The following is a 25,692-nucleotide window of genomic DNA, read 5'->3' on the forward strand; positions in this document are numbered from 1 at the left end:
TACCAAGGTCATCTTGGTCATCGCTTGCCAGAAGGCACAAAGGTAGCCTGATCAGGTACGGAGGAATGCAGGTAGCTAGGATACAGATTTTTTTTTTCCTCTACTGCTTTTTTGTTTGTTTAATGTGTATTTTTAATCCTTTTGGTTTTCATCTAATAATTTTGAAGTGATTTTATCTCCAAACATAAATGACTGAAGGCCTGTGTATTATCTGTGGCTGCAGAAACCTTGAGGTTGCCTAAGAGTAATGGGTTGCACCATTTCTTTCACCATAGAAACTGGGCATATCAAATTATACTGTTGAATTAAAATCACCTCCTGGTGATTGAGGAAACAAACAGGGGCAGAAGTGTAGGAGGTTCACAGCCCTGAAGCAGTAAAAGAGGTCTCTGCTGCGTGTCCATCCAGTCAAGGAGGCTAACCAGCCTTTCTTCTTGCTCCCTGTTTCTTGTCCCAGTCTCTTCACACCTCTCACTGCTAATTTGCCAGTCCGCTGAGAATCTGGGCTGTTGCTCTTTGTTAGCAGAGACTCATTCCTTTCATAGGTTCTAAATTTTTAGTGACTTGGTGACTGCATTCTTTCCTCACCACCTTTGAGCTTCTGCACTCTCAAGCAGTGCCAAAACCAATCAGCGTTTCACATAGCCTCGATGTTCCTTTCCTCTGCTTATTCTTCTTGGTGGAGCTTTAATTTGGGTTTTGTCCAAAAAGCAGTCCACTGAATTTCATGTCCTGCCTGGAGTGTATTTGTGAACTGTTTGTGATCGCCAGACATAACAGCTGTCTGAGGTAGATTAGGGCTGAATTTGTGGCCAGATGTTGATGCAAGCAGCAGGAACCGATGGTGCATATTTCAGGTCATTGCTTGTGTTCCTGGAAGACCTGGCAGCACCAGTTTTCCCATCTGGCTGTCCTGAGGGGCTGGAGAATGGGTGGGGGCTTGCTGCTGTGTTGTGTTTGAGGGACATCTGTCAGTGCAAGGCCTGGGCTGACATAAGGAAACATGTCCTTGGTATAGGGCTCTGCAAGTCCTCTCTTGGCTTTCTTCTGCAGCACAATATTCCCCCACTGAAAAGTTAAAAAAAAATGGACAAAATACCCTCCCTGCAAAGAAAGAAAATACAATGTAAGCCTCAAGAGGCTTGAGATTTAACTGCTGGGAAGCTATATATACAGTGAGTAAATAATTAAACTATTCTGGGTACCTTTTTCTGGCCTGATAGAGAATGCTGTGATTTAGGTCCACTTAGGAAATTAATTTTGGCTTTAGCTGATTGCAGAAAAATGCTTCAAGACTTCTTGAAGAACTTTCCAAACTTGTAGAAATAAGATAGGAGAAATAAAGTGAGGAAGATTTATGAGAACAAAATCAGAACTCTGCTATTACAAACCCTTTCATTATTGCAAAGATAAGAATTACCAAAATCAGAGTCTAGATCACCAGTTAATCAAATCTTGTATAAACTATGCTGACACATATTTCTTACTATTAAAAACATGTATCAATGGAAACCTGATAAGAGTCCCTTAAAATTTGCCTCACTAAAACCTGCTTGATCAAAAGAATTCTATGTGAAGCAGGGAGAACTTTTAAGTACTAGAAATATTCTGATCAGTTACTTTAGCAGTATAAGAAATAACAGAATTGCTGAAGACTCAGCAGTTACTTTGTCCAACTAAACTAATTTTTACATCATTTATATTCTATGCTGGCCTTTGATCATTAATTTTGCAATGTGTTATTACAGATTTAAATATTGTTTCTCCTTTCATCTACTTTCTGTAGAATTTCAACCAGTTATAAGAAAAATAACCTGGGAACTGTTGTTGACCTGGCTGCAGTTTCCACCTTTTGCTTCTTTCCCCACCCTCAAAAGCTGCCACGAAGGCACTTATCAGGCTTTTGTTGCTGAATTTTTCCTTTGTGGCTTTTTAATTTTAGTTCAAGTGCAGCTGTGTTTTCATTCTCCTGTTAATTTTATTTTCCCCCCATGGGAACCATCTGTTTTCATTAAACCAAGCCTGATGACCAACTTTTCTGCTATGCTGTGGTAAAAGAGCTGGTGATAGAGCTGTGTTTGTTATACTGTCCATAGTTGTGTTCTGTAATTCCTTCTAGAGAGTTTACAGTGTTGTAGATACCAGTTGGGGGTTGTTGTTTGGTCTTTTAAAGTTTGTTCAGAATGTTTTCACCTTTTGAAACTGTTTTCGAAAGGTGAGTGAGGAAGTTTTGCGCATTGTATACTTAAAATTGTGTGACTTTTTCAAACTCACTGTCTTAAGTATCCCAGTGCATTCAAATGGAAATTTTAATGCTTAATTAAGGCAACACTTTAAAGTTGGTTTTGCACTCTTGTGTACTTGAAGATTATACATAATCAGTTGGGACTCATCTTTAGTTCTGAATTTCTAAATTATCACACAATCACAGTCTGTCTGATGAATATATATTTACCTATATAAAGTGGGTAATGTCTCCCACATTCCATTCCCCTATTCTCAGTGTTCCCTTATTTTTCTTTCTGTTAATTCCACAGGTTACATAAAGATGTGATATGTGGTGAACGCATTTTGGGTCTCCTTTAAAACTGCCACAGTGTCATGTGTAACTGTATTAGTAGCCAACTCTTAGTCCATGACAGTAAATTCTTTTGTGTCAACTGGTTGAGGAAAGGCAGAATATTAGAATGTTGGGATATTCATGAGGTTCACCATTGTCTGAGCATTTCAGTAATGTGCTGCAAAGGCTTTTTATTGCTTTTTGTTTTGTTTTCTAAGGCAGTACCAAGAACAGGGTAGGGTGATAGGCAAGAGGGTTCTTGGAACTTCCTAGGAATATGATACAGTTAATAAGGCGTTTTTAATATTTAAATGGACTTAGTAGAAACTTCCCCCCACCCTCTGCTAAGGATGGCTTCTCCTGTGCTGAGGATGGACAGGGAGTGTTCCTGGGCTGCCAAACATGCTTCTCTTGCAGTGAAGTTTTTCTGTAATTTGCAAGGCATTTTTGTACACCACATACTCTCTAGTGCACAAAAGTTGTTCCTTTGCAGAGGGATGAATGTCATCCTTAATTTTAAAGAGTAAGTCACCATGGAGAAACGTTTCTTTGGACAGTTTCGCACTCTATTCTTTCTAGTTCAGCACAGTAATACTTGTGTCTAGTTGAATGATTTGTATTCTCAATATCCATTAGATGTAGGATCTTAAACCCTGTATGACAAGCACAAGAATATTCACTGAAGTCTGATGGCTGAAGGCCTCAGAATATTGATCTTCTATATCAGAGGAAGACTGAAACAGATCCCAAAAAATTAACAATTTCTATGGTTCTGATTAATTATAATAGAGGTTACCAAGTAAACTGGTAGATAATCACATAAAAGGATTTCATTTTGCATCCTCTTTCCCTCATTTCATTATCCCTGGCAATTTTATTTGCGAAAGATTCTCACAACCAATTAACTGGCATTGGATATGACCCTGATTAAAGTTCATGGTTTGGTCAAAGCTGGGTACATACATGGTTCAGTCTTTGCTTAGAGAACGATGGAAGAGAAAGGGGGACATTTGGAATAATACCAGAATTTGAGTGCCAGACTCATATAACAAGTGAAAGAATTTTCAGAGCTCCCAATGAAATATCATAACATTGAACTGAATCCCATCCAGACTGTCTGTTACTGATTTAAAAAAAAAATTGTCAGTAATCGTTCTTTTAAAAAGTTTCAATTTCAATACTAGATGAATTTGATAATGTTTTTAACTTTTATAAACCACTGTCTGCCAGTTCTGCTAGCTTTTAATTATTTCTAGCTTTCTTTTTATCAACAGTCAATTATTCTGACACTTCTGTTCTTGATAAGTTCTTTTATGGCTGACTGCAACTGGCTGGGACTCTTTCAGCCAAAAAAATAATTTACATTTTAGCAAAGATGCAATGCCTTGAGTATCTCCAAGGAGCCACAATCACTCAAAGCAGTTTCTGTCTTATTTTACTCATGTACCATCCCAGCAAAGCAATCTTTGTTTGCTTCATCAGTTTTTCTGATGCCTGGGGAATTAATCTGTGCACTTAAATCTCGCATTCGTCATGTTCTATATCAAGTGCAAGTTTTGCAAAAAGGAAACATTAATTTCTCTCTGAATGCTCGTGGCATTACTCATGCTCAGTGAGTAATGTATGAAAAGAAGTGAGGACAAGGCAAAAGGGTGATTGGTGGGGTGTTTCTCTAAAAGAGACACCACCAAAGCCCGTTGCCCTTGTTGGCACGTAACTTTTTGACTCTGTGTGCATTAGATGTACGGGTGAGATGAGGACCTAATTTGAGCAGTTTGTTATTTCTTTTGCTCCTGCTCTGTTACTGAAAATAATTATTGATTTGCTCCATTTTCTGCTGTTCTGTGGATTTGTGATTTGCTCTGGTTCTCAGATCTTATCTTCTTGAAATAATTGTCTTTATAAATTTTCTCCTGCCTGTTAATCTATTAACCACGTGTGCTTACTTACATGGAAAGGGTACTTTATAAATTTTATAGGACTAACACAGCCCTACTTTTCTAACAATGAGTTTTAACATCAACATCAGAATTGTATTTCTTAACCATAATTGTATGTTTTACTGCCAACTATTGGGACATTGTCTCCTCAAAATCTTGTGTCTTTTTCACACAATTGGCAACAAACTGTTTATTAGATGTGTGCCCAAGTTGCCTGGTTTAGTTTTAATGTATTTTCTTCACCTTTAGGTGTTAGAGGATGGGCCTGACCAGGAGGCACTGTCACTTTATAAAATCTTGGTATGGGGTTTTGGGAGGACTCGCATGTCTCTAGTTTTTGGTTCCTAAATGAGGTGGCTCAGGGTGCCTGTCACCTGCAGGCCCTTGGACGTCCATCAGCCCCTGCCCAGTGAGTCCATATCCATGCCTCTACCCTTTTTATTTTGCATTTATTGACTTGTACCTGATGCTGTCCTGCAGTTCTGGCTGTGGCAGCCTGGCCTGTCCCCTCCCAGCCCACTCTCTGTGCCCCTCCTGTGCCATCGCTTTCATGATTCTGAGGCCTCCTCGTGGAGGTGTCTCTGCCTGGAGTTCTCAACAGCCTTTAGACCAGGGATTTACTTGTGATGAAACAGATAAAAAAGCCACATAGAGACCATCTCCCAAAAGGGAGGTGCTTCACTACCTTCTCCTATGACTCCTAACCACGTTCTTTTTTTCACAATTGCTTTTTTGTTTGTTTGTATTTAAACTCTGCAGCAGGGAATTCACAGGAAAAATGCAAGTAAAACCAAAACATTTAAAACATTTGCAGTTGGAAATACTCAAGTTACTAATGGACTTCTTTGTTTGCTCCCTGGTCTACAGTTCTCATGTCTTTTGTGGTTCTCATGTCTTCAGTATTTAAGAACCTCAAATTATTTTATGAATTTATCTGTGTACTGATCTCCGAGCTCTTGTTTAAATAAGCCACAGTTGACACAGTGAAACAGAGGCAAGTGTTTATATAAATAGATTTGTGCTGCCCTGATTGTGAGACGGGCTGAGAGCCAGCAGTGCCTCGAATGTGGGACGGCGCAGTCGTCAGAGGGCTCTGCTCCTTCACAGCTGCCTCCCAGCTGATGGCATAGGCAGCTCTGGGCAGCTTCCAGCCCTGCCCAGCACTGATGGCAGGAGCAGCTCTGGGCAGCTTGCAGCCCTGCCAAGGGCTGATGGCAGGGGCAGCTCTGGGCAGCTTCCAGCCCTGCCCAGCACTGATGGCAGGGGCAGCTCTGGGCAGCTTGCAGCCCTGCCAAGGGCTGATGGCAGGGGCAGCTCTGGGCAGCTTCCAGCCCTGCCCAGCACTGATGGCAGGGGCAGCTCTGGGCAGCTTGCAGCCCTGCCCAGCACTGATGGCAGGAGCAGCTCTGGGCAGCTTCCAGCCCTGCCCAGCACTGATGGCAGGAGCAGCTCTGGGCAGCTTCCAGCCCTGCCCAGCACTGATGGCAGGGGCAGCTCTGGGCAGCTTGCAGCCCTGCCAAGGGCTGATGGCAGGGGCAGCTCTGGGCAGCTTGCAGCCCTGCCCAGCACTGATGGCAGGGGCAGCTCTGGGCAGCTTCCAGCCCTGCCCAGCACTGATGGCAGGAGCAGCTCTGGGCAGCTTGCAGCCCTGCCAAGGGCTGATGGCAGGGGCAGCTCTGGGCAGCTTCCAGCCCTGCCCAGCACTGATGGCAGGGGCAGCTCTGGGCAGCTTGCAGCCCTGCCCAGCACTGATGGCAGGAGCAGCTCTGGGCAGCTTCCAGCCCTGCCCAGCACTGATGGCAGGGGCAGCTCTGGGCAGCTTGCAGCCCTGCCAAGGGCTGATGGCAGGAGCAGCTCTGGGCAGCTTCCAGCCCTGCCCAGCACTGATGGCAGGGGCAGCTCTGGGCAGCTTGCAGCCCTGCCCAGCACTGATGGCAGGGGCAGCTCTGGGCAGCTTGCAGCCCTGCCCAGCACTGATGGCAGGGGCAGCTCTGGGCAGCTTGCAGCCCTGCCTCTCTGGCCTGGCTGGCACAGAGCTGCTCTGCTCTGCAGCCTTGGCTCCTGCGGCAGCCCCAGCTCCGACAGGCTGTGCCATTAGGCTGCACATTGGTGGCATTTGTAAGGTTTGCCTCCCATTTTCTAATTTCCCATATAGATGCCTGCCGTGAAGTCTGGCCTCCTGTTTTTACAGCTGTTTTCTATGAAAATTCTCAGGGTTTTATTGATGGGTCATTTTTGTTTGTTATCTGAGCCTCAATTTGGCTATAATGTGACAATAAGAGTAACTTTCTGTGAAAACTGTGATGTACATTTGCTTGAAACCTGATCCCTGTTGATCAGACCCTTAAACTAAAAACTTCAGAACCCTCCTGAAACTGCTCCCTATGAACTGTTTTCATTTCAAATCCAAAATACAAACAATTTCTTCATAGAACTATTCACTACTGAGTCCTGTTACTTCCTTTTGCTTCTTGAATTGAAAGGTCCTGGTGTTCATGTGACTGTGTTTTGTAATGATAAAATACAGTACCAACCACTCTGACCCATTAAGGAGTAGAGATATTTTATGATTGCCAACATCTTTCATACATAATGTCACAATCAGAGAATGCTGCCATTGTTTCTTTATCTCTGTACTTCATCTGTTGGTTTAACGCAGTCCACCTTTGTAATTCATTTGCTAATAAAGAATTTAGTTCATATTACTTTCCGTCTCAGATACCACAGTGACTTCTAATATATCTGTTTTCAGGCTGCTTTGTTCTCTTTTGTTCAAATACAAAGTAACCCAAAGGTTTCTTGGTACAGAATGATACTCTGATAGAAGCAATACTTTTCCATTAAAAAGTAATTTCTGGAATTTTGATTTTAAGTTTTTGGACTTAAGAATTATTAATCTTTGTGAGGGTTATCAATATTTTCAACCTTCAGTATTCTAGTGAAGTATATTGTGTAGTTTATTCAGGCAGTCTGATTATCCATTAAAGATACTATGATTTTCTTCATGGTACATTAGTTTTTAGTAGGGTTTTTTTGTTGGCTGTTTTTATTTTCTGTTAGTTTTTTCTTTCCAATTCAAGCAAACTTATTAAAATGCCCCCAGAAAATTACTTATTCTAGAAAAGATAAGAAAAACATAAGATTATATAACATTTTAAATTATAAGGAAATAATCTTAGTCCTTTTTTATTTCTTTCTTGGGATGATGAATACATTTGAGAAGTAAAAGCAAGAAGAATATATAGTCTCTTTTTCTCACTTTGCCTTCCTCTTTTTTCTATTGAAAGAGTTTGTAAGTTTGTGTCCTCCCCTCTAAATAGCTGCACAGGTATCACATTAAATCTCTTGGCTCATCTGTGGATTTCAGTGTGAAAGACTTTCTGTTTGGATTTGGGTAGTGTCCCTTGATGCAGGAGTGAGACATGTATCTTTATGTACATCTACATATGCCACACATTATAGAAAACATAATGCACCTTAAGGCAGCTGATGCCTGGCCTGGAGGAGTCTTTGTACAGCTATTCAAACAACAGTGCAATAACATCCTTTGGTAGCAGCTCCTGGAAAAAAGTCTGTCCAAAAATCTCTCCCTGTGTGGTGAGCATTGAGGTGCTTCAGTGAGACTGTACAGAGGTTTGGTGTACTGCAAAGGTCTCTAAACTGCTGGTTTTTCTGAGCGCTTTTAATTGACTGAATGAATTGTTAATGATGCTGAAAGAGCAAGACAGTGGACTTAGAAGACATATCTGAATGTGACTGAAGATGATGTTTCTACTTAAAAGACTCAGAGCTTCATACACAGAACCCTCAGAGCCCATTCAAACTCTTCAAAATATTGTGTATATTACATTTTTTCTATTAGGAGAAGAAAGGAAATACCAGTAAGCTCTGTGCCATGTTAGTGTTTTAGGATTATGGAGATGCAGGCAGACCAGAGCAATTTCTGATTTATGCTGCTTTGTGTTGATCCTTTACTGCTCATTTCCCAGCAGCCACAGTACAAAAGCTGGCTGAGCCAGGGCTGGAAATGGACATATCAGAAGACGTGCTCTGTGCTTCTGGAAGATGTTTTAGTCAGAGCAGCTCAGCACTGACAGGTCCAGCCACTTCACACCACTCCACTGTCAGGAAGGAGACAAGACAGCAAACCACACAAATCCAGAATTGAGACATCTGCATTTTGGCTCCATCCTCTTCTTTCTGCTGGCTGACAAAAGCTCTGTGATTTCTTATTCCAGCTATAGGCATTCAGGGATGAATGTCTGGAAGCTTGTACCAAATGGATTGGCAGCCCCTTATTTTAAGGAAGACACACACAACTGAATTGTTTATTCCTTCTTGCTTGTCCTGTTGGCAGGGCACAAAGGAAAGCTAGTCATGGTCCTGCTGCTGCCTTTCTACTTGGCAGCGAGCAGAACTTAAGAATTTATCAGTTTGTGGAGAAAAAATACTGTCTAAAGGACTGGCCTCTAAACTATTGAAGTTATGTAATCAACTAGCTGGTCTTGATATCTTGGATGTAGAGCTTAGGGAGGTGTTATGTAGCTCCTTTGGGATCACTGAATTAACAGTGAAGATACATTTCTGACACCTCTCCTATGAGGAAAGGCTGAGACAATTGGGATTGTTCAGCCTCGAGGACAGAAGGCCCCAGGAGACTTCTACTGGCCTTCCAGTACCTAAAGGGGCCTGTAAGAAAGCTGGAGAGGGAATTCTTACAAGGGCGGGGACTGATAGGACAAGGGATTTCATCTTTAAATTGAAAGAGGGTCAATTCATATTAGAAATTAAGAATTTTTTTTATAGTGAAGGTGGTGACACACTGGAACAGGTTGCCCAGAGAAATTGTGGATTCCCCATCCCTGGAAGTGTTAAAGGCTGGGTTGGATGGGGCTTTGAGCAACCTGGACTAGCAGAAGGTGTCCATGCCTACAGCAGGCTGGGTGGAAGGAGATGATCTTTAAGGTCTCTTCCAACCCAAACCATTCTATGATTCTAATTTATTTTAAAATATAGATACTAAAAAAACAAAAAACAACCCAACCATATAATTTCTTTTATAAGCATTTTCCAAGCAAAAATGTCTAGGCACATAGCTGTTGTTATTTTTGCTAAGCCACATAATTTAATATTTCATTCTTAGTTAATATGCTGGAAAAATATTTACTTGGAGACATGATCTATGCTGACTAATGGGATCAAACTAATTCAGACCAAAGCTGAATAAATAAGTAAATTTTAAATTGTTTGGGTTTTTACTTGCATTGAGTTTTTTGTTTGTTTGTTTGAGTATATTTTTTTTAGAATGGTAGAGTATCATATGTGAAATTAAGAGCAGATTGAAATTAGGGTAAGGCAATCTGACCTGAGCTGACCCATCTGTCTAGCACTAGTCTCTCTAAGTAGCAGCCTGAAAAACTTTGCAGTGGGTCACATTCTTACTGTTTGAGCACTCCTTTGTAGCCAATTAAATGAGAGCTCATTGTCAATGTCAGGACTTTGAATCCCTGGTGTTTCATCAGTAAGTGTTTTAACACCTACTCAAAAGCCAGTCAGGTGTAAAACTGTATGAAAAAGAAAGTCTGCTTCATGAAGGATTTTGGTTGTTTGTTTTGACTGAAATTGAAAATGAAAGAATACCAAGATTTGTATCTGCTAAGGTGTCAGCCGGATCTCTTGGCTGACAGAAAAAATCTGTTACCTGCTGCAGAAAAAATCAAAGGTGACCTTTCCTGAGCAATCTGTCCAGATCTGCAGATCCTGGAGGGGCTCAGAACTACCAGCCTGCCTCTGCCTGAAGAGTGAGCTGGTCACAGCCCTTGGAGGTGATGTTTTTTTCCTTGGTAGCCCAAGGCAGTCTCCTAGAAGTTGTGTTTTAAGGTCAGAGGCAAAACTGGCCTCCTCAGCAGCAACAGGATGAACCATTAAGGAACCATCTCCAGAAGCAGCCTGGGACTGGATGGTGGCCCAGGGCACTCACTCCTGGCTCCCCAGCAAATCTGCCACCAAGCATTTAAATTCCAACCAATCAGCAGATTAGAATGAGAAGTGGCTTTTATTAAAGTATTTTGAGTTAATCCTAGCAACAAGCTCTTGGTCTGGAAGTCATAAACGTTGGGGTTTCTTCTTTGCTGACTAAAATGAAAGCTTCTTATTTTTCCCTTGAAAAAGTTAAGGAAAATTCCTGCTTTAAAATGAGATGTGTCTAAAGTGTGTGTGCAGACTGTGGGGACATCTGCTGGGATGCTGGGAAATGGCAGGATGCAAAATGCATACCGTGGTGGAATGATTCAAGCATGAACATGCCAAAAATGATTAATATTGCAGCATTCCCTCAGGGCTGACAATTCCACATTTTATCCACAAAGGAAATCAAGTGCCCCTATCTCAGTATTTCTGTGCTGATCACTCTAGGGGAACACTTAAGACCTGCATAAAAATGTGCAGAGAAAAGAGAGATCTCTGGAAATGCCCTGTAATCATGGGTAAGCCAAAAGGAGCTGGCATGCTGTGGGGCAGAGCAGCTCTGTCAGCCCTGACCACATGACAGCTCCCTGTGGCCCCCTTGGGATGGAAGCACTTTTCCCTGCAGATGGAAATGAGAAACAGCCTCTCCTTCTGCCCAGCAGCTCTGGCAGTGCTGAGCCAGGACCAGCAGAGGAGCTTTGGGGATCGGTCTGGCACGGCCACATGCTGCCACACTGCAGAATTGGGGTCTGAAATGAAGCATCAGCTTTCTCAGTTTTGTTAGAAAAGCTAACTGGGGCTTATGTCTGATGATGTATGCAGGCCTAAATTGAAACAAAATTTTCAAATTTATAGATTTTGGTGGAATCGTGGCATGAATTCTGTTCCAGTACTTCCATTTAGCCTTAATAATCTTGCTGAGATTAAGGAAACTTTCATTTTACCAGTTGTAAAAGGTGTGGCTGGGGAGATGATACATATCTGTTCTGGCTATTTGGTCAAAATTATATTCAGCATTCAATTTTCCTCATGTACTTCCGTGTTTAATCTGCATCTTTCTGTCTGAAATTGAAAGATGTTTGAAGGGCTGGAACCATCTTGTAGACTTGTGTTTGAAAAGTGCCTTTGCAGTGATATTTTCTGCAGGTTTGAGACTAAAACAAGGGGCGGTGGTGTGCTTATTTCAAACTTTTCTGCTGACATTTTCAGATGTCTGTGTACAGACAAAGCTCTGCATATTTAGACAGCTAACAGCATTTTCACAAATTCTGGCCCATTCTCAGCCTGCACTCCATGTTACACTGAGTTCAAACCCACTTTGCAGCCCAAGTCAATGTCAGTGATATTGTATAGCCCTTTCTCCTGCATCTGTCATATTCTGTTTGGAAACCTTGTTGGGCATGGGTGGGTGGAAGTTTCCAGTAGAGATCAGGGCAAAAGCTTTTTCACAGCTGAGTCAATTTTGCTAATGCAGAAATGGTGCACCAGACATCTGGTTGGAATTATTTTTATATTCCATCCTTAATAATGAATGAATTAAATATGAAAAATGTGAAGAAAAATGTACGCTCCACTATAGTCTAAATACTCACACCATATAGTCTTCATACTTTCGGGCAAGAGCAAAGCTAAAAAAGCTAGGAGAAACTATTTTTATTTTGCTAAGTTACAAATCTCGTATAATTGCTCAATTAGATGTTAATACTGTGGTATTCTACAGCTATTTTTGATTTAAAGTACAATTACTGAATTTATTGACTGCTTAGACAAATAGATTAGTCCTAAATTATCATAAGCATATTAGCTGTACACAGTGTAACTTCATTTGATATGATAGATGCAAAAATAGAAATGAAAATAGAATGTGTTAAACCAGATATATAAACAAGATATTAGGTTCCATTAAACTTAAATTTATTTTTCTTGTTGTTCTGTATGCAGGGCCGTGCCTCATTAACCCATGAGAAACAGCGTTTTGCCCACGAACATCGTGAAATGAAAAATCTAGAAGATATTGTTAAAGATATAAAACCGTCTGTGCTAATAGGTAATTTCTTTGACTTTAAGGCAACGACCTTATTCTTTGTTGAAAAAAAAAAGGGGATGTGGCTTTGTCTGAAGAGAAGATCAAGTTCCTCTGAACAGTTTACCTTTGTGTGTTTTCAGAAAACACTGGGTGCATAATGGACTCTATTAAGCAACTGAACAAATAGTAACTATCCAAGCATGTAACACTGCTTTCATTCTGAGCCATCCATTTTACAGGGGAATCTGACTGGGTTTAAACATCTGATGGAGGACCTTACCACCTTCCTAAATTATTTCTTGTGTAATGTGGAAGGTGTAATACAAATAACCTCCAACTTAGAATGAGAAAACTGAGCTAAGCTCATATAAGGCTACGCAAATACAAGGGTGCTGTATCTGAGTCTTCTTTTTGCTCACATTTAGGTCCTTAGCCAGCAGTCCTCTTTGCAGACCAAAATGTAAATTTTACAAGACCTTTTTTTTGTAAAAGGTGAAGGACTGTGATCTCAATAATGAATTGTTCAGCTCTCTATAATGTGGTTATTGTGTTTCAGTGACAGTTTCAGAAGTGAACTGCAAGTACTCTTGGTTTTTTTTTTAAATATGTAAGACTTGAAGATTAATCTATCTGGCTACTAAACTCATTCATCAGGTGCTAAAAAACTGAAATGCCACAGTGATAACTGTCCTACATTTTAACAGCTACCTTTTTGACTATGCCTACACCACATGGTCCTTGTTCAGTAAAATCCGCTTTTACCAGTGGTCACCAGTGAGGTAAATGAATTCTCTTCCTGTGCTACATGAAGATATGATTGAAAGAGGAGACCAAGTGGTGCAGAGAATTTACTTAGTATACTACAAGGCTGAAGATGCTAGAGGGACAGAAGAGTAGAATGAATGAATATTTATGCGGATAAAGGTGTTTGGATGCTTAGGGAAAGTCTGCTGCCATGAAATATGGGTTTTACTGTGTGTAATTTTTATGTATAAAGCTTTGTGACTCTCCCTCAAGGTCACTTTCTCTTATCAGTTCTGTATAATGAAGTCTCTTCCATCAGAAACAGCAATAGAAACTAATATTGGGGATTTTTGGTTTGAGTGACTAGACATTCAGTATGTTCCCTGGAGTACCAGGAGTCATGGGGAAATACATTGATAGCCCTCCTCCCACTGTTTTACTTAGCTCTGTCTGAGCAAATCCTTATAGACATTTCATTGCCTGCAATGGCTCAAGGAAAAGCCTTAATTTAGATAGACCCAGTCTAAGAAACTGCAATTAAAAAAAATAGCCATAAGCATTTTGTTTTACCTTAAATCTGAAGATAGTTGTCATTCTTACAGCTGGCTGTCCAGAAGCAATTTTAGTGGACATTAAACACTTGGCAGCTGAAGATTTAACCAGAAACTGAGGTGTATAACAGGCTCTTATAGAACTGTTCATCAAGCACAGAGTGGCTCAGCTGGTCTGTCAGAGCTTTTGCATCTGAGCATCCCTGTCCATTCATAGAAGGTCAAGTACAGAGAGCTCAGAGTTGCAAAAAATAATAGTATGTAACAGATGATACCATGCTCCATGTAAAATCAGTCAGAAAATACTCTGAGATGCCTTAAAGAAATGTTTGTCCTGAAGCACAATCTTAGAGCCAGCTCTGGGCAGTGAGGGCCCCTTTCATCTCCCCCCAAGGACCTGATGTTCTCCTCAGGCAAATCCCAAGCTGTCCTTTCAGAGAGGGCACTGTCAAGATGCTCAATTGAGCATCAGCGATGAGATGTTACAGTACTGACCTGAGAAAGGCTCAGGTTCCAGGCTTTCCTCTCCCAGCCTGGAGAGCCTTAATCCATTTCCACACCCCAGGAGAGGGAAAACAAGCTGTTTTCTCTGATTTTGAAACTCAGATGCTGTGTGGAATGCAGAATGGGGTGTCAGGCACTGGGGTCTGTGAGGACAAAGGAGGCTACCTTCTCTCCAAGCCAGGTGAGAGAGGCCTCCAGTAAAATAAAGTAGTTTTACTCCAAGATCTGTTTGTCTGTTTATTTTCACTGAAGGTGTGGATATCCTTGAATTACCAGCTCTTGTAGATTATTCAGAAATACAGGGGTCCTTGGCATCTCAAAAACATCACACACCCCCCTCTTTGTTTGCGAATTGTCTGAGGTGCAAGATCTAAGTTCTGGCTGCAAGTCTGCAATGCAGCAGAGTGCAACCTAAGTTAGATGATTTGATCCTGCCAGAGTGGCATTCAGTTCCTCTGAATAGCATTTATAAGTGTGGACAGTACAGGGAGTAGAAAAGCATCTACAGTGCAATGAAAAGGGATGTATTAAAGAAATTGTTGCTGTCAGGGAACACCTAGACTCAAAATTATTATTTGTCAGCTCAGCTCAGATGCAGAAGGCAGAGACTTTACTCATCATGTCAGAAAAATCTGAAATCTGACACACTGGATTTGGGAGAAACTCTCCAGTCCGTTGCACAGAACTTTAGGCCCCAGAGCTGCATCTGTCTAGTCCATACTAGACCTAGCTGCAGGTTAGGTGATAACATTTTTATCTTACACAAAGGACCTGAGAACAGGGAAAGGAGAAATTCACCAGATCATGTAGGGGAAAATAGGTTGTGGCTTATGCTAGGGACAATGCTGGAGTTTCTCTATTGCAAAGTCTTTTATACAAAACTTTATTCCAACTACATGTTAGGAAAAAGGCTGAACTCCATTTTAAAGAGGGAGAAAGAGAGAAAGGAGCTTTGTTCTTTTACAAGTGACATGCTTGTCTTACCTTGAACTAATTTAATTTGTCTACTTGTTATATGTGTATTTTTCTTCTTTAGGAGTTGCTGCAATTGGAGGTGCTTTTACTCCACAAATTCTTAAGGATATGGCTGCTCTAAACAAACATCCTATAATTTTTGCTCTCAGCAATCCCACTAGCAAAGCTGAATGTACTGCTGAGCAGTGCTACAAATACACAGAGGTAAGCAAAGATTAACATCTTTCCAGTATAAGTCATGAAAAGTCTGAAATTAAATTTTAAAAGGGAGGAGGACAGAGGGTGGAGCAGCAGGTACTAATCATGTCTCTGCACATAGATAAAATGAGTTAAATAATTTAAAAGATTTTTCAGATTTTATCAAGACAATTTCATTGAGTTCACTGCATGCTTGCACTCTTATAAAAACATTTCATAGCTTTTATTGGTGTAGGCAACACTCATAATCTTTTATAACCAGAGCATCAGTCACCATCAATCACTAAAGCATTATGAACTGTACCATTTTGTGTAATATATACGCACAGTGGCATGCTTTTGATTTGAGATTTCATAAATACTCTTTTGGGTAAGAAAATATTTCAATACATGAAACAGAATCTTTAAAATCATTCTGTATTAAGAACTGGGGTAATTGATTCTTCTTACAAAGTTTTCTGTTACATAAATGTAGGTAAAAATTAAGAGAACTGTGCTTGCTTATTTATCATAGAAGTACTGATAAACACATTATCCTGTAATTCAGCCTAGAATTTAAAATGTATCTGTGTTTCATAGTGGGTGTATTTAGATTTCTTTTCAGATACAGGGCATTTTGAATGACAGTTTCTCAGTGTTTAAAGGACAAATTTAGCATGTCCATTCTCCACAGCACGGATGTAATTACAGCACAGTGCAGGAGCCAGGGAAGCAATCTACGTGAAGGGTTGGTTGTAGTGGGTAACCACAAGTGCAAAAGACACTCTGAAGTATTTGATTTGTCACCAAAACATACAATAAGCAGGCCAAGATTATAGAGCATGACACCAAACAAAACAGAATATTCTTCTGAAGAGCTGAATAGCAACAGCGGCCTATTTTAAAATGCACTATAGTGCATTTCAGTTTCCAGTTCTCTAAAACAGACAGAGATATTTCTGATACAAAGTGCCTCTGAAGTATTTAACAGTGATATTTATCACTTTAGCAGTGCTAGCATAAATAAAGGCTGGCTTTTCTTCTCCACCTAAATTCAGTGCTTAAAATTAAGGGTGCTCCCTGCCCAGAGAGCAGGAGCCAGGGGCCTTTGGGCTGCAGGCACCAGTCCTGTGCAGTGCCACTCCCACATGAACTGCGCCCTAAACTGAGTTAGAGCAGATCTCATGTCCTCAGGACAAGTGTTATGGTGTAACCTGTCCCCATATAGCTGAATTCCCTTAATTCCCTCAAGCAGGCTGGCTCTTCCCTACTGCCTGCCTGCACCAGTCTGGGCATGATACCTGGGCTCTGCCAGCCACAGTCCTGCCTGGCATTACCCAGAAACCTGCAGGGAAACATGCTAATGCTTTATCAGTAGCAGGGACCTGAGTTGGTGCCTTCACCCTGCTCAGTATGTTACAAAGAGGGGACCCCCAAGGTCCTGGCAGAGGAGGTTCCACACTGACTCGTGCTGTTGCTCTATGGGATGATGTTCCTGGGACAGGACCTGCACCTTGGTCATTCTGTTGAGCTGTGGAGTGGGCTCAAGGGCCTGAAGTGGGGGATTGGGAAGAAAAGAGAGTTCTGCCTGCCCACAGCTCCTCAGAAATCACCCCATCCAAAAGCACAACATTTAGTTGCCTTAGTATCATTTTTGGATGCTTTGTTATTGGGAAAAAAAGTCCAGTAGCATCACCTGTTGCTACCATAGCAGTATTGCCTACTTAGGGTTTTACAGCTCTGTACTTCCCATGGAGCTTCTTCTGGCATGGATGCACAAAGTGAATAATGACTGCTGGCTTCAGTTTGCCTCCTTCTAAATGGTACAGATTGGGTTAGACAGCCACAGAGAATCACCAGTGGTCTCCAGGATCTGTGTCCTGATGTTTTTGAGACATATTCAGGCAAACAGCTCTAACACCCTCTCAGAATAGATGCTAAATAGATTCAGCCCAGCTTTCACATTATTTAAATGGATATTTATTGATGGATATTTAAAAGGATGTGAGAAATATTTCAACAGCAATCTCTCAATTAATGTGCTTTCTTTTCCTTCTTACAATTTAGGGACGTGGGATTTTTGCCAGTGGAAGTCCTTTTGATCCTGTCACTCTTCCAAGTGGAAAAACTCTCTATCCTGGACAGGGTAACAATTCCTATGTGTTCCCAGGAGTTGCCCTTGGTGTTATTTCATGTGGAATGAGACATATTGATGAGAATGTATTCCTCACGACTGCTGAGGTACTGTATACAAGATTATTTAAATTCCTTAATTTAGTGACTTGATGTTAATGAGCAATTAAACAGAAAGAGCTAAACTTTACAATGGGGAAAATACTGCTTTCTGTGTAAGGCCTTTATTTTATAAGTTGTATTTGGACAAGCCATTTTAAAAAGTTAATACTTGGGCAAGGGACACCTGACATAAACTATACCTTCTGTTGGGAAGGGAAAAAAAGAAAGATTTCAGTGCAGTGTTACTGCAGGTAAATGCACATTTGTACAGTTTGCATGCATAGGCACATAGGTTTGATTTTAGATTGAAAGGAATTATTATTATTGATGATGTTGGTAGCTTTGGGGTGACTCATGTGAGTCTTTTGCTTACAAAATTGCTTGAATTTGAATTATGAAACAATTAAAAATGAAAGGGAAAAAAAGCTGCACCAATTAGCAGATATGTGAATGCATTACTCAGCTCCTGCAGCTTCTCTAAGGAATATTTCATTCCAGATTCTTGCTCCTTCTTTGCTCTTCATGGTTTAAAGGGAAGAAAGTGGTCCTTGGCTCTCACTCGAGGGCAGCTGTTAGGCAGTGTGATCCTATGGCAGTATGTCATACAGAGCTTTATTAAGGGGTGGGCACTTGCATGCTGTCCTTGTTGGACTTTCAGAGGTTTTTTAAGGTGCATGCTGTGGCATCTTCAAAGGGGTTTGCTAATAGCCTGCCCTCTGTAAGAAAGACATTCACAATTTCCATCTTTAAAATTAGTAAAAAGCCCAGCCTGTCTCCACTGACTTTAACCATCATAAAAGGGCAATGATCCATCTCCTAAGCCTTTGGATAATTATATCTTTCCTTTAAGTCCTCCCCTGTAATTTCAATTGGATATGGTGATCCTCACTTCCTAGTATAAACTGCTGCTGTGTTAGAGTTGTCCAACTTCATTGTAGAGGTTGCTTCATTTTGGTTTGCATGAAATGGTTCCTGTATGGTGAGACCTGATGACTAAAGGTGGCATATGTGTGGATTGAACTGTGTTTCATGTGACAGTCTATGAAGTCAGAAAAAAACAGTTCTGAACAAAGAAATTTAACAGTCAGGGAAGTTAAATAGTAGCAGAAATTGTGAGGAAGCTTTTAAATTCTCACTTGAGGTGGTCATTTTTTCCTGACTCTTTGGTGCAGGTTCTGCTATACAGTTGCCTTCCCCTAGTATAATCTTTAGAAAAGTTTGACATATAAAAATGTGGGTTTTGTCTTGCATAGAAAGTTCTGTTGGTGGCAGGATCCCTGAGTAGCTGCTCCCTTGCTGCTCCCAGCTCAGGGCTTCCACATCTGGTCTCCTGACATGTGAGGGGCTGTGGGGCTTGGCTGAACTGAGCTGATGGGTGCCACAGGGGTCTGCCAGAAGAGGTGTCAGGGCTGTGAAAGCCCCTAGCTGAATAATCACACTGCAAAGCAAAAGGAAAATGTATGTTCTTGGCTTTTATACTGGAAGGATAAAATCAGAATAGTTTCATGGGGGTTTTAGAATGTGCTTGGTATTCCTCATTTGAAATTGAAGCATCCCAGATGCTGCAAAATTTAGAGAACCAAACCCATGCATTTTGGGTAGAGGGACCTTCTTAGATTGCCAAGGTAGCTTACCTGAAAAAAAGAAATGATAAAAAGGAAGCAGCCCAAGCTGCATGCCTGCACCTCCTGCTTCTTGCTTTGCCATTTCTCCAATTAAATCTGATTGAAGTCACAAATAAGTATCTGTTGTAACTAGAACAGATTTTGATTTCAATGTTCTTTTCTTCCTGCCAAGTAAAATAGAGTGTAACTTTGACTTTGGATCATAAATGTAAGGTACTGTAAGCTGTAATACCTCTTGACTGTGGGCAGTTGTTCTCTGATGGCAAGGGATGTTGCCTATTCTTTTAAGTCCTACCAAACACAACAAAAGAGGCAGAGAATTATGAACTAATGAAATAGTCCTGCATGTGTGACCTGCAGTTTAGTTCAGAAATAATCCTACAAAATCTTTTCATTATGGAGAATATGTCCTCCAAGAACCAAGATGCCCCCACTTGCTTTATGCCATTTTGTCTTGGTTGCCTTTACTTTAGATTCTGTAATGAGGCTTTGTTAATTTTTCTATTAAAAACTTTAATTAATTAATATTTAAAAAACGAAAATAGCCATACTGGGTCGTACCTAGGATCCAAACTGCTTGATATCTTCCTGTGAAAGCAATCACTAGCAGAAGCTGAGGAAAAAAGGATAAATAAGAGAAATACAGAGTGATCCTTCTGCTGAAATGGCTTCTCAGATTCCAGCAACATTTACTGAATGGCCTTCCCATGCTGGATGTTTTGTCCCTGTATGGATTTTTCCTTCATAAATTAACCTAGTGGCTTTTTAAAAATGTTTATACATTTTACCATCTTTTGTCAATTAGTGTCACACTGTAACTGTGAGTCCTGAGAAAAAAGAAACTCAGGATTTTCTGCTCTTTGATGATTTGTTTTCCCTACAGCACCCTAAGAAATGTTTGCCTTCAGTTGTCTTTTGCATTTCCTTTCAGACTTCTCTTGTTCTCCCAAGTCTATTTTTTTTTGTTTCCTTGATCAAAAAAAAAATAAATTATTTTCTATACCCTCTCATGATTCTACCCCATTCTTGTTTGAAGTATATGGAGAAAAACCACACCCTGCTCAAAGTGATGTTACATTCTGGATTTATACATTGGCACAGTTATGTTTTCTCTGGCACCTCTTATTTTCTCAGTAATCCCACATGTAGATTCATCTTTTTTTTTCCCCCTACCACTGATCTGATGTTCTCAAGGAGTGTTTTTCAAGCAGCACATGAAGAGGGTGTTGTTCTCTTTGGAAATGCTTGGGTTTGTGTTTTTGCATAGTTTTCAATGCTGTTACAGGAGTGTGTCTGAAGGAACAGCATGGCATCTGTACAGTTGACCTTGCTACCTCTCCCACTTTGAGCACTGCCCAAATATTTTGTGGCTTGCCTTCTATCAAAAGCAGAATCACAAAAGAGAAGTACTCCACTCCTGAACCTTTAATTTTCAGTGATGCATTGCAGTAAGAGCAACTTGCTGTTGATTTCTTCAGCTTTCATCTTTGCTGCAGATCCCTCTTATGCTGTTAACATCAGGGACCTCATGTTGTGAGTGCCTCCTTACATTCAGATGCACATCAAAGGGCTCTGAATCATTTTGAAATAACCTGGTCGCTGTTATGAAGAGCAGTAACTTGATTTTACATTCTCTTAGCTCCCCCTAGCGGGTTTTTCTCTGCTGTATTTCTCAAGATGAGGTTTAAATGTAAACAAATACTTTTTCTTCCCTTGTTAGCCTATTGCTCTTGTCAGCATTTTAACTCCAAATGGAAAAACTTAGGACAGCTACAAACATTTTAGTTAGACTGCACAAGAGAACACTGAGTTCTTTTGAACCTGGAGTTACTTTAGTTCAAACTTTTTACCTATTTCTGCTGGAAGAGATGCATCCAGACACCTGTTCTGATGCAGTCCTAGATGCTTACAAGCATATGTACAGGGTCCTATTACCTGAGGTGACAGGAACTGTGGGAAGTTTTGTTTGTGCTTTGTTTCAAGTATCTTCCTAGAATATTCCCTCAAAAGTGCGCTTCTTGCTTTCTCTTTGGGCTTTTTTATCAGCTCTTTGGGCTTTTTTATCAGTTTTAACTCTCAGTGTTTCTTGGACTTTCCTGGTGTTTTCAGAACCTCTTGGTGTGTAATACATGGCTCCAGCAGATGTTATCCAGAGCAGAGCTTTCCTTCTGTCCACATCTGGATCACCCTGAAAGGCTATTTCAAGTCCCCAAATGACAAACAAATTGTAGCTACTGATAGCAAAAATACCAGCTGCCAGTAATTTCTTCCAGAGCATTTTACACTTAAGGGTTTCAGTTGTGTTCCCTGCACAGGTTAATGTGACAGCTGTCAGAATGACTGGTGCTTCTTTATATTTTAGAAGTCTTTGGCCCAACTGCAATTGTTGGCTGGAATTTCTATCTCACAATGAACTATTTGCTAGTTTATGAGATATATTTGCTAGTTTATGTGTGTCATGGATTTACTCAAGACTTAAGTAGCTTGTATTGTCTGAGTGAGAAAAAGATGTAACTCCCAACATTTCTAATTCTTGTGTAGCTTCTCCTAATGACAGAGGTGGTTCTAAAAAATGCTGTCTAGGTGGATTAAGGAGTACCTGTGGAATTTGCCAAAGCAGAAACATTTCTTTGCTAAAGACAGTATCACTGTCTAATCAAGCTACAGCTGCATCTGCATATCAAGTTACAAATGTTTGTATTATTTCAGGTTATAGCACAGCAAGTTACAGAAGAGAATTTACAGGAAGGTCGCCTCTACCCTCCATTAGTCACTATTCAGGATGTGTCACTGAAAATTGCTGTGAAGGTAAGTAATTTCAGCATTTTGTGGCTTTTTGTCTTCCCACCAGCTCTACATGGTTTGGTTTTATCACCCAACACACCTTCACACAAGTTGGTTTACGTGAATCCATATTGGACATGCAGCAGTTTCAAAATTAAATTTTAAATTCAGAAATATAAAGGCAATCCAAATACAAGGAGAGCTGTGGATCTACACCAAGCATGTATGTCTGTAGAGCACAGATTCTGCTGTTCACCACAGTCATGCCACCTGCACAGCTGAAGGGCTTGTGCCCCTTCATGGTTATCAGTTTCAACTTTTTGTTTGTCCTCTGTGACCTTTTTTCCTTTTTCTCTTTTTCACCTTACTGTGAATAATTCCTCTTCATATGCTTTTGAAAGAATAACAAGGAACCCTCATACATGAAACAGTTTCCATGGCTTCTCTCATTCTGTGTATTTAAGAAAAGGAAAAATCCTTCTCAAAGTTCATGTCTTCTTAGGCAAGTAGTAACTCTGCTCTGTAGATGTGAAAATGTTATTTAAATTCCTCAGGCAAAATCAAACTGGCTCTTGGGTCGGCAGAAACACAGTGATAGAAATTCCTCCTCTGTTTGTGCGTGTTATAGAAAATACAAAAGAAGGAAAATGTTACCAAATGATTCCTTCTGCTTGTTCTCTGTTGAAACTTTATTCTTGAAAATACTTATTCTGGCTCATACAACCCAACCCAAGAGGCCTCTGCCTTTTCCAGGAGAGGAACACTATCAAAATATTTTGGAATACCAAGCATTGGGTATGAATTCAGACCCTATTCAACCACAATAATTATGTGCACAGACCTGAAGATATGCTTATATAAACACCCAAAGTTCTTCGCAATCAAATTGAGTTGGGATTCAGACTAATCCTAGAAAAGAAGTCTTAATAAGGCGATTTGGGGTCTCAGCTTCTCACCAAACTAGAACATTTCTGTTTTAAAGAGAGCTAAAGAAAGCAGGAAGAAGAACGTTTCCCTTTTATTCAAAGGAGGAGCATTAGAGTGTTTGCCAAATAGTTTCAAGCAGATCTTTTCACAGTGCTGCATAAAACCTGTCTGCCAGACTTCCTTTGTTTCACAGATGAATGTTCAGTCTGAAGATACTTGTTTCTCAAGTAGGTGATCTTCAGGTGAGAGAGGCTACTTTGATGTGTTGAGAGAGCTCCAACCCCTTCTAAACTTAATTTTTGTGCAGCTGTATTTGTGATGCATAATTGATTCACTTAGGTATGGTCTGGGTGAGAAAAGAACAAGCAAATATTTCTATTTCCCCATTCTGTGCACTGCATAGGACTATTTTTTCCCATGTGTTTGCTTTTTTTGAAGTATATTATCAAGCTATGGCAAATACTAAACTTCTCTAATATGTAAGGAGCATGGAAGCTTTGAACAAATCATACTTTTCCTACAGTGCTTTGGGAAGATTGTAAACCAGGATAAAATGATGAGAGAAAAGCAGAAATTGTATCTCAGTGCTTGGGACTTGTGGAATATTTTACCCACCACTGCACAGTGAAAGCTAAGACAGTGCAGAGAGGAGCACTGTATCTGTAACAGTCTGAACACATAATCCTGTTCAAAAGTAGCCCAGGTCAGACCCACTTAAACACAAACATCGTCCTGTTGTAGTCTAATTCACAGGGAACTTACCTGCAGCCAGTGAGAGCACAGGTGACTGCCAGCACCAGAGAGGGCCGAGTCTTATCCTGATTTTGAACTAAGTCCTACTTTTAAGTTCTGTTAAGTGTACTCAGATAGTTTATGAGCACTAATTGGGATTTTAATGCCTCTCTCCAGCTCGCAGAAGAAGCCTACAGGAATAACACTGCCTCCACCTACCCTCAGCCCAAGGACCTCGAGGCCTTCATCCGCTCTCAGGTGTACAGCACTGACTACAACAGCTTTGTGGCTGACTCCTACACCTGGCCTGAAGAGGCCATGAAAGTGAAACTGTAAATATTTAATGAAGAACAAACAAATCAGCTGCACTTAAAAAGCATTAAAATATTAAAGTTGTTTCTGCCTAGAAAGCCTAAGAATTGCTAATTTTTTAAGATGCAGAAAACTTTTTCTAATTCATAGTAGTTGGTTAGAAACTCAGATCAAGACATCGTCAATTATACATCAGAAAATAAAAATTAATCTGAGAGATATATTTGTGTTTTGTTATTTTGATGGTTATTTTAATTGAGATATCCTACACTACAGTTTGACAGATTTTTTGAAAAAAATGGTTATATCTTGAGTCAAGAGTTTTGTCACAAACATCAATGGGAACCTAAGCAGATAAATGGGCAATTAAAAATACATTTGATATTTTATCCATTACAGTCACAGTGTAATTTGCATAATTTGTGAACCTATTATTAAAAAAAAAAAAAAACCACAAACTTTAAACAACCATAAGGGGTTAGAATTTTTTATTCCAGAGAAAATGCTTACTGGTCACTCTTCTGTGGAGTTATGAAATGAAAATTTTCTAGAAGAACTAAATCTGCAGAACCTTTTGTTCACATCTAATCAGAACATTTTACCATTGCTAAGAATAACATTTAACAATACTACATTTAACATTAGCTAAGGTAATGTCCTGTACAAGATTGAGGATTTAATTCCCCCACCAAGATAACCACTGTTCTGATCATTGCAAATGTTTGGCCTAATTTTTTGAACTCCACATTCTTGACAAAAAGGGAGTATCAAAATGCCAGGAATAGACTTTGAGGAATTATTAGTTGTTAAACAATTACCACTCCAAGAAAAATGTACTATATTTTCTGCATGGTTCTGGGAAAAAAAGGTTACTTGAACATTTCTGTTTCTCTCTAATCTTTACAAGAGAGATTATCTCTAGAAAACCAAATACTAATTTTATTTGTCTAGCCCCTCAGCTCTGTCACAGCTGCAGATTACAGGTCCCAAATTCAGAAAGAGTGGCCCTTTCTCCCTCACTGCCTAATGGGAACATGTCAACATTTTTGCCTCACTGTGCTTTTGGCAGAAGTTATGATCACACAAACAGTACAACCTACCACAGTGAAGGAAAAGACATTAATCATATTCTGAGCAACCAGAAACACTCTGAATTTCAATGCCACCCTCAGCATTTCAATGTATTGCTATTGTGAGAAGGGTATTAAAACACTTCCTTGTATTTAATTTGAAATAAAATAATATCTGTTATTTATGTTGCCATCAGCTAAGTGTGCTGAAACACAGTCTTTAAACAGGTGCTGTTGAGTGCCTGGGTGTTGGAGTGGTGCAGCTCAGCAGTGAGTCTGCTTTTATTGCTTGGTACCCCTTTGCACATGAAGGCACTCAGGCACACAGTGGGAGGTGGTGGGCTGGTGGCCCTTCCAGAGGACTTTTCAGTAGTGTTCTTCAACTACATATCATATTTATATATATAATTACATGCATTACAAACGGGACACTCACCCTCCACATCCACTCTCAGCACGCTTCGCTGCAGGAAAACACTGCCTAATGAACCAATAACAGCATTGCCTCTTACAAGCTGCTGGAAAATTATCTCCATACTAATTTTACATAAGAAAGGATTCTT

The 25,692-nt window shown here is 40.3% G+C and overlaps 1 protein-coding gene across 2 annotated transcripts in view; it reads left to right on the forward strand.

Moving 5' to 3' along the window:
- Positions 1 to 24,280, forward strand: part of ME1 (malic enzyme 1) — a 155,954-nt gene extending 131,674 nt beyond the window's left edge. For both annotated transcript variants that reach the window (XM_054280249.1, XM_054280250.1), the window contains exons 10-14: positions 12,409 to 12,514; positions 15,329 to 15,471; positions 17,512 to 17,685; positions 22,014 to 22,112; positions 23,925 to 24,280. In XM_054280249.1, the coding sequence (XP_054136224.1) occupies positions 12,409 to 12,514; positions 15,329 to 15,471; positions 17,512 to 17,685; positions 22,014 to 22,112; positions 23,925 to 24,083 (681 nt within the window). In that variant the 3' untranslated portion in view covers positions 24,084 to 24,280. The remainder of the gene's footprint in view (positions 1 to 12,408; positions 12,515 to 15,328; positions 15,472 to 17,511; positions 17,686 to 22,013; positions 22,113 to 23,924) is intronic.
- The last annotated feature ends 1,412 nt before the right edge of the window (positions 24,281 to 25,692 follow it).

The sequence above is a fragment of the Melozone crissalis genome, unplaced genomic scaffold (assembly GCF_028551555.1).
Source record: "Melozone crissalis strain CALT ecotype California unplaced genomic scaffold, PUWL_Pcris_2 ptg000027l_1, whole genome shotgun sequence".
Taxonomy (NCBI): Eukaryota; Metazoa; Chordata; class Aves; order Passeriformes; family Passerellidae; genus Melozone; species Melozone crissalis.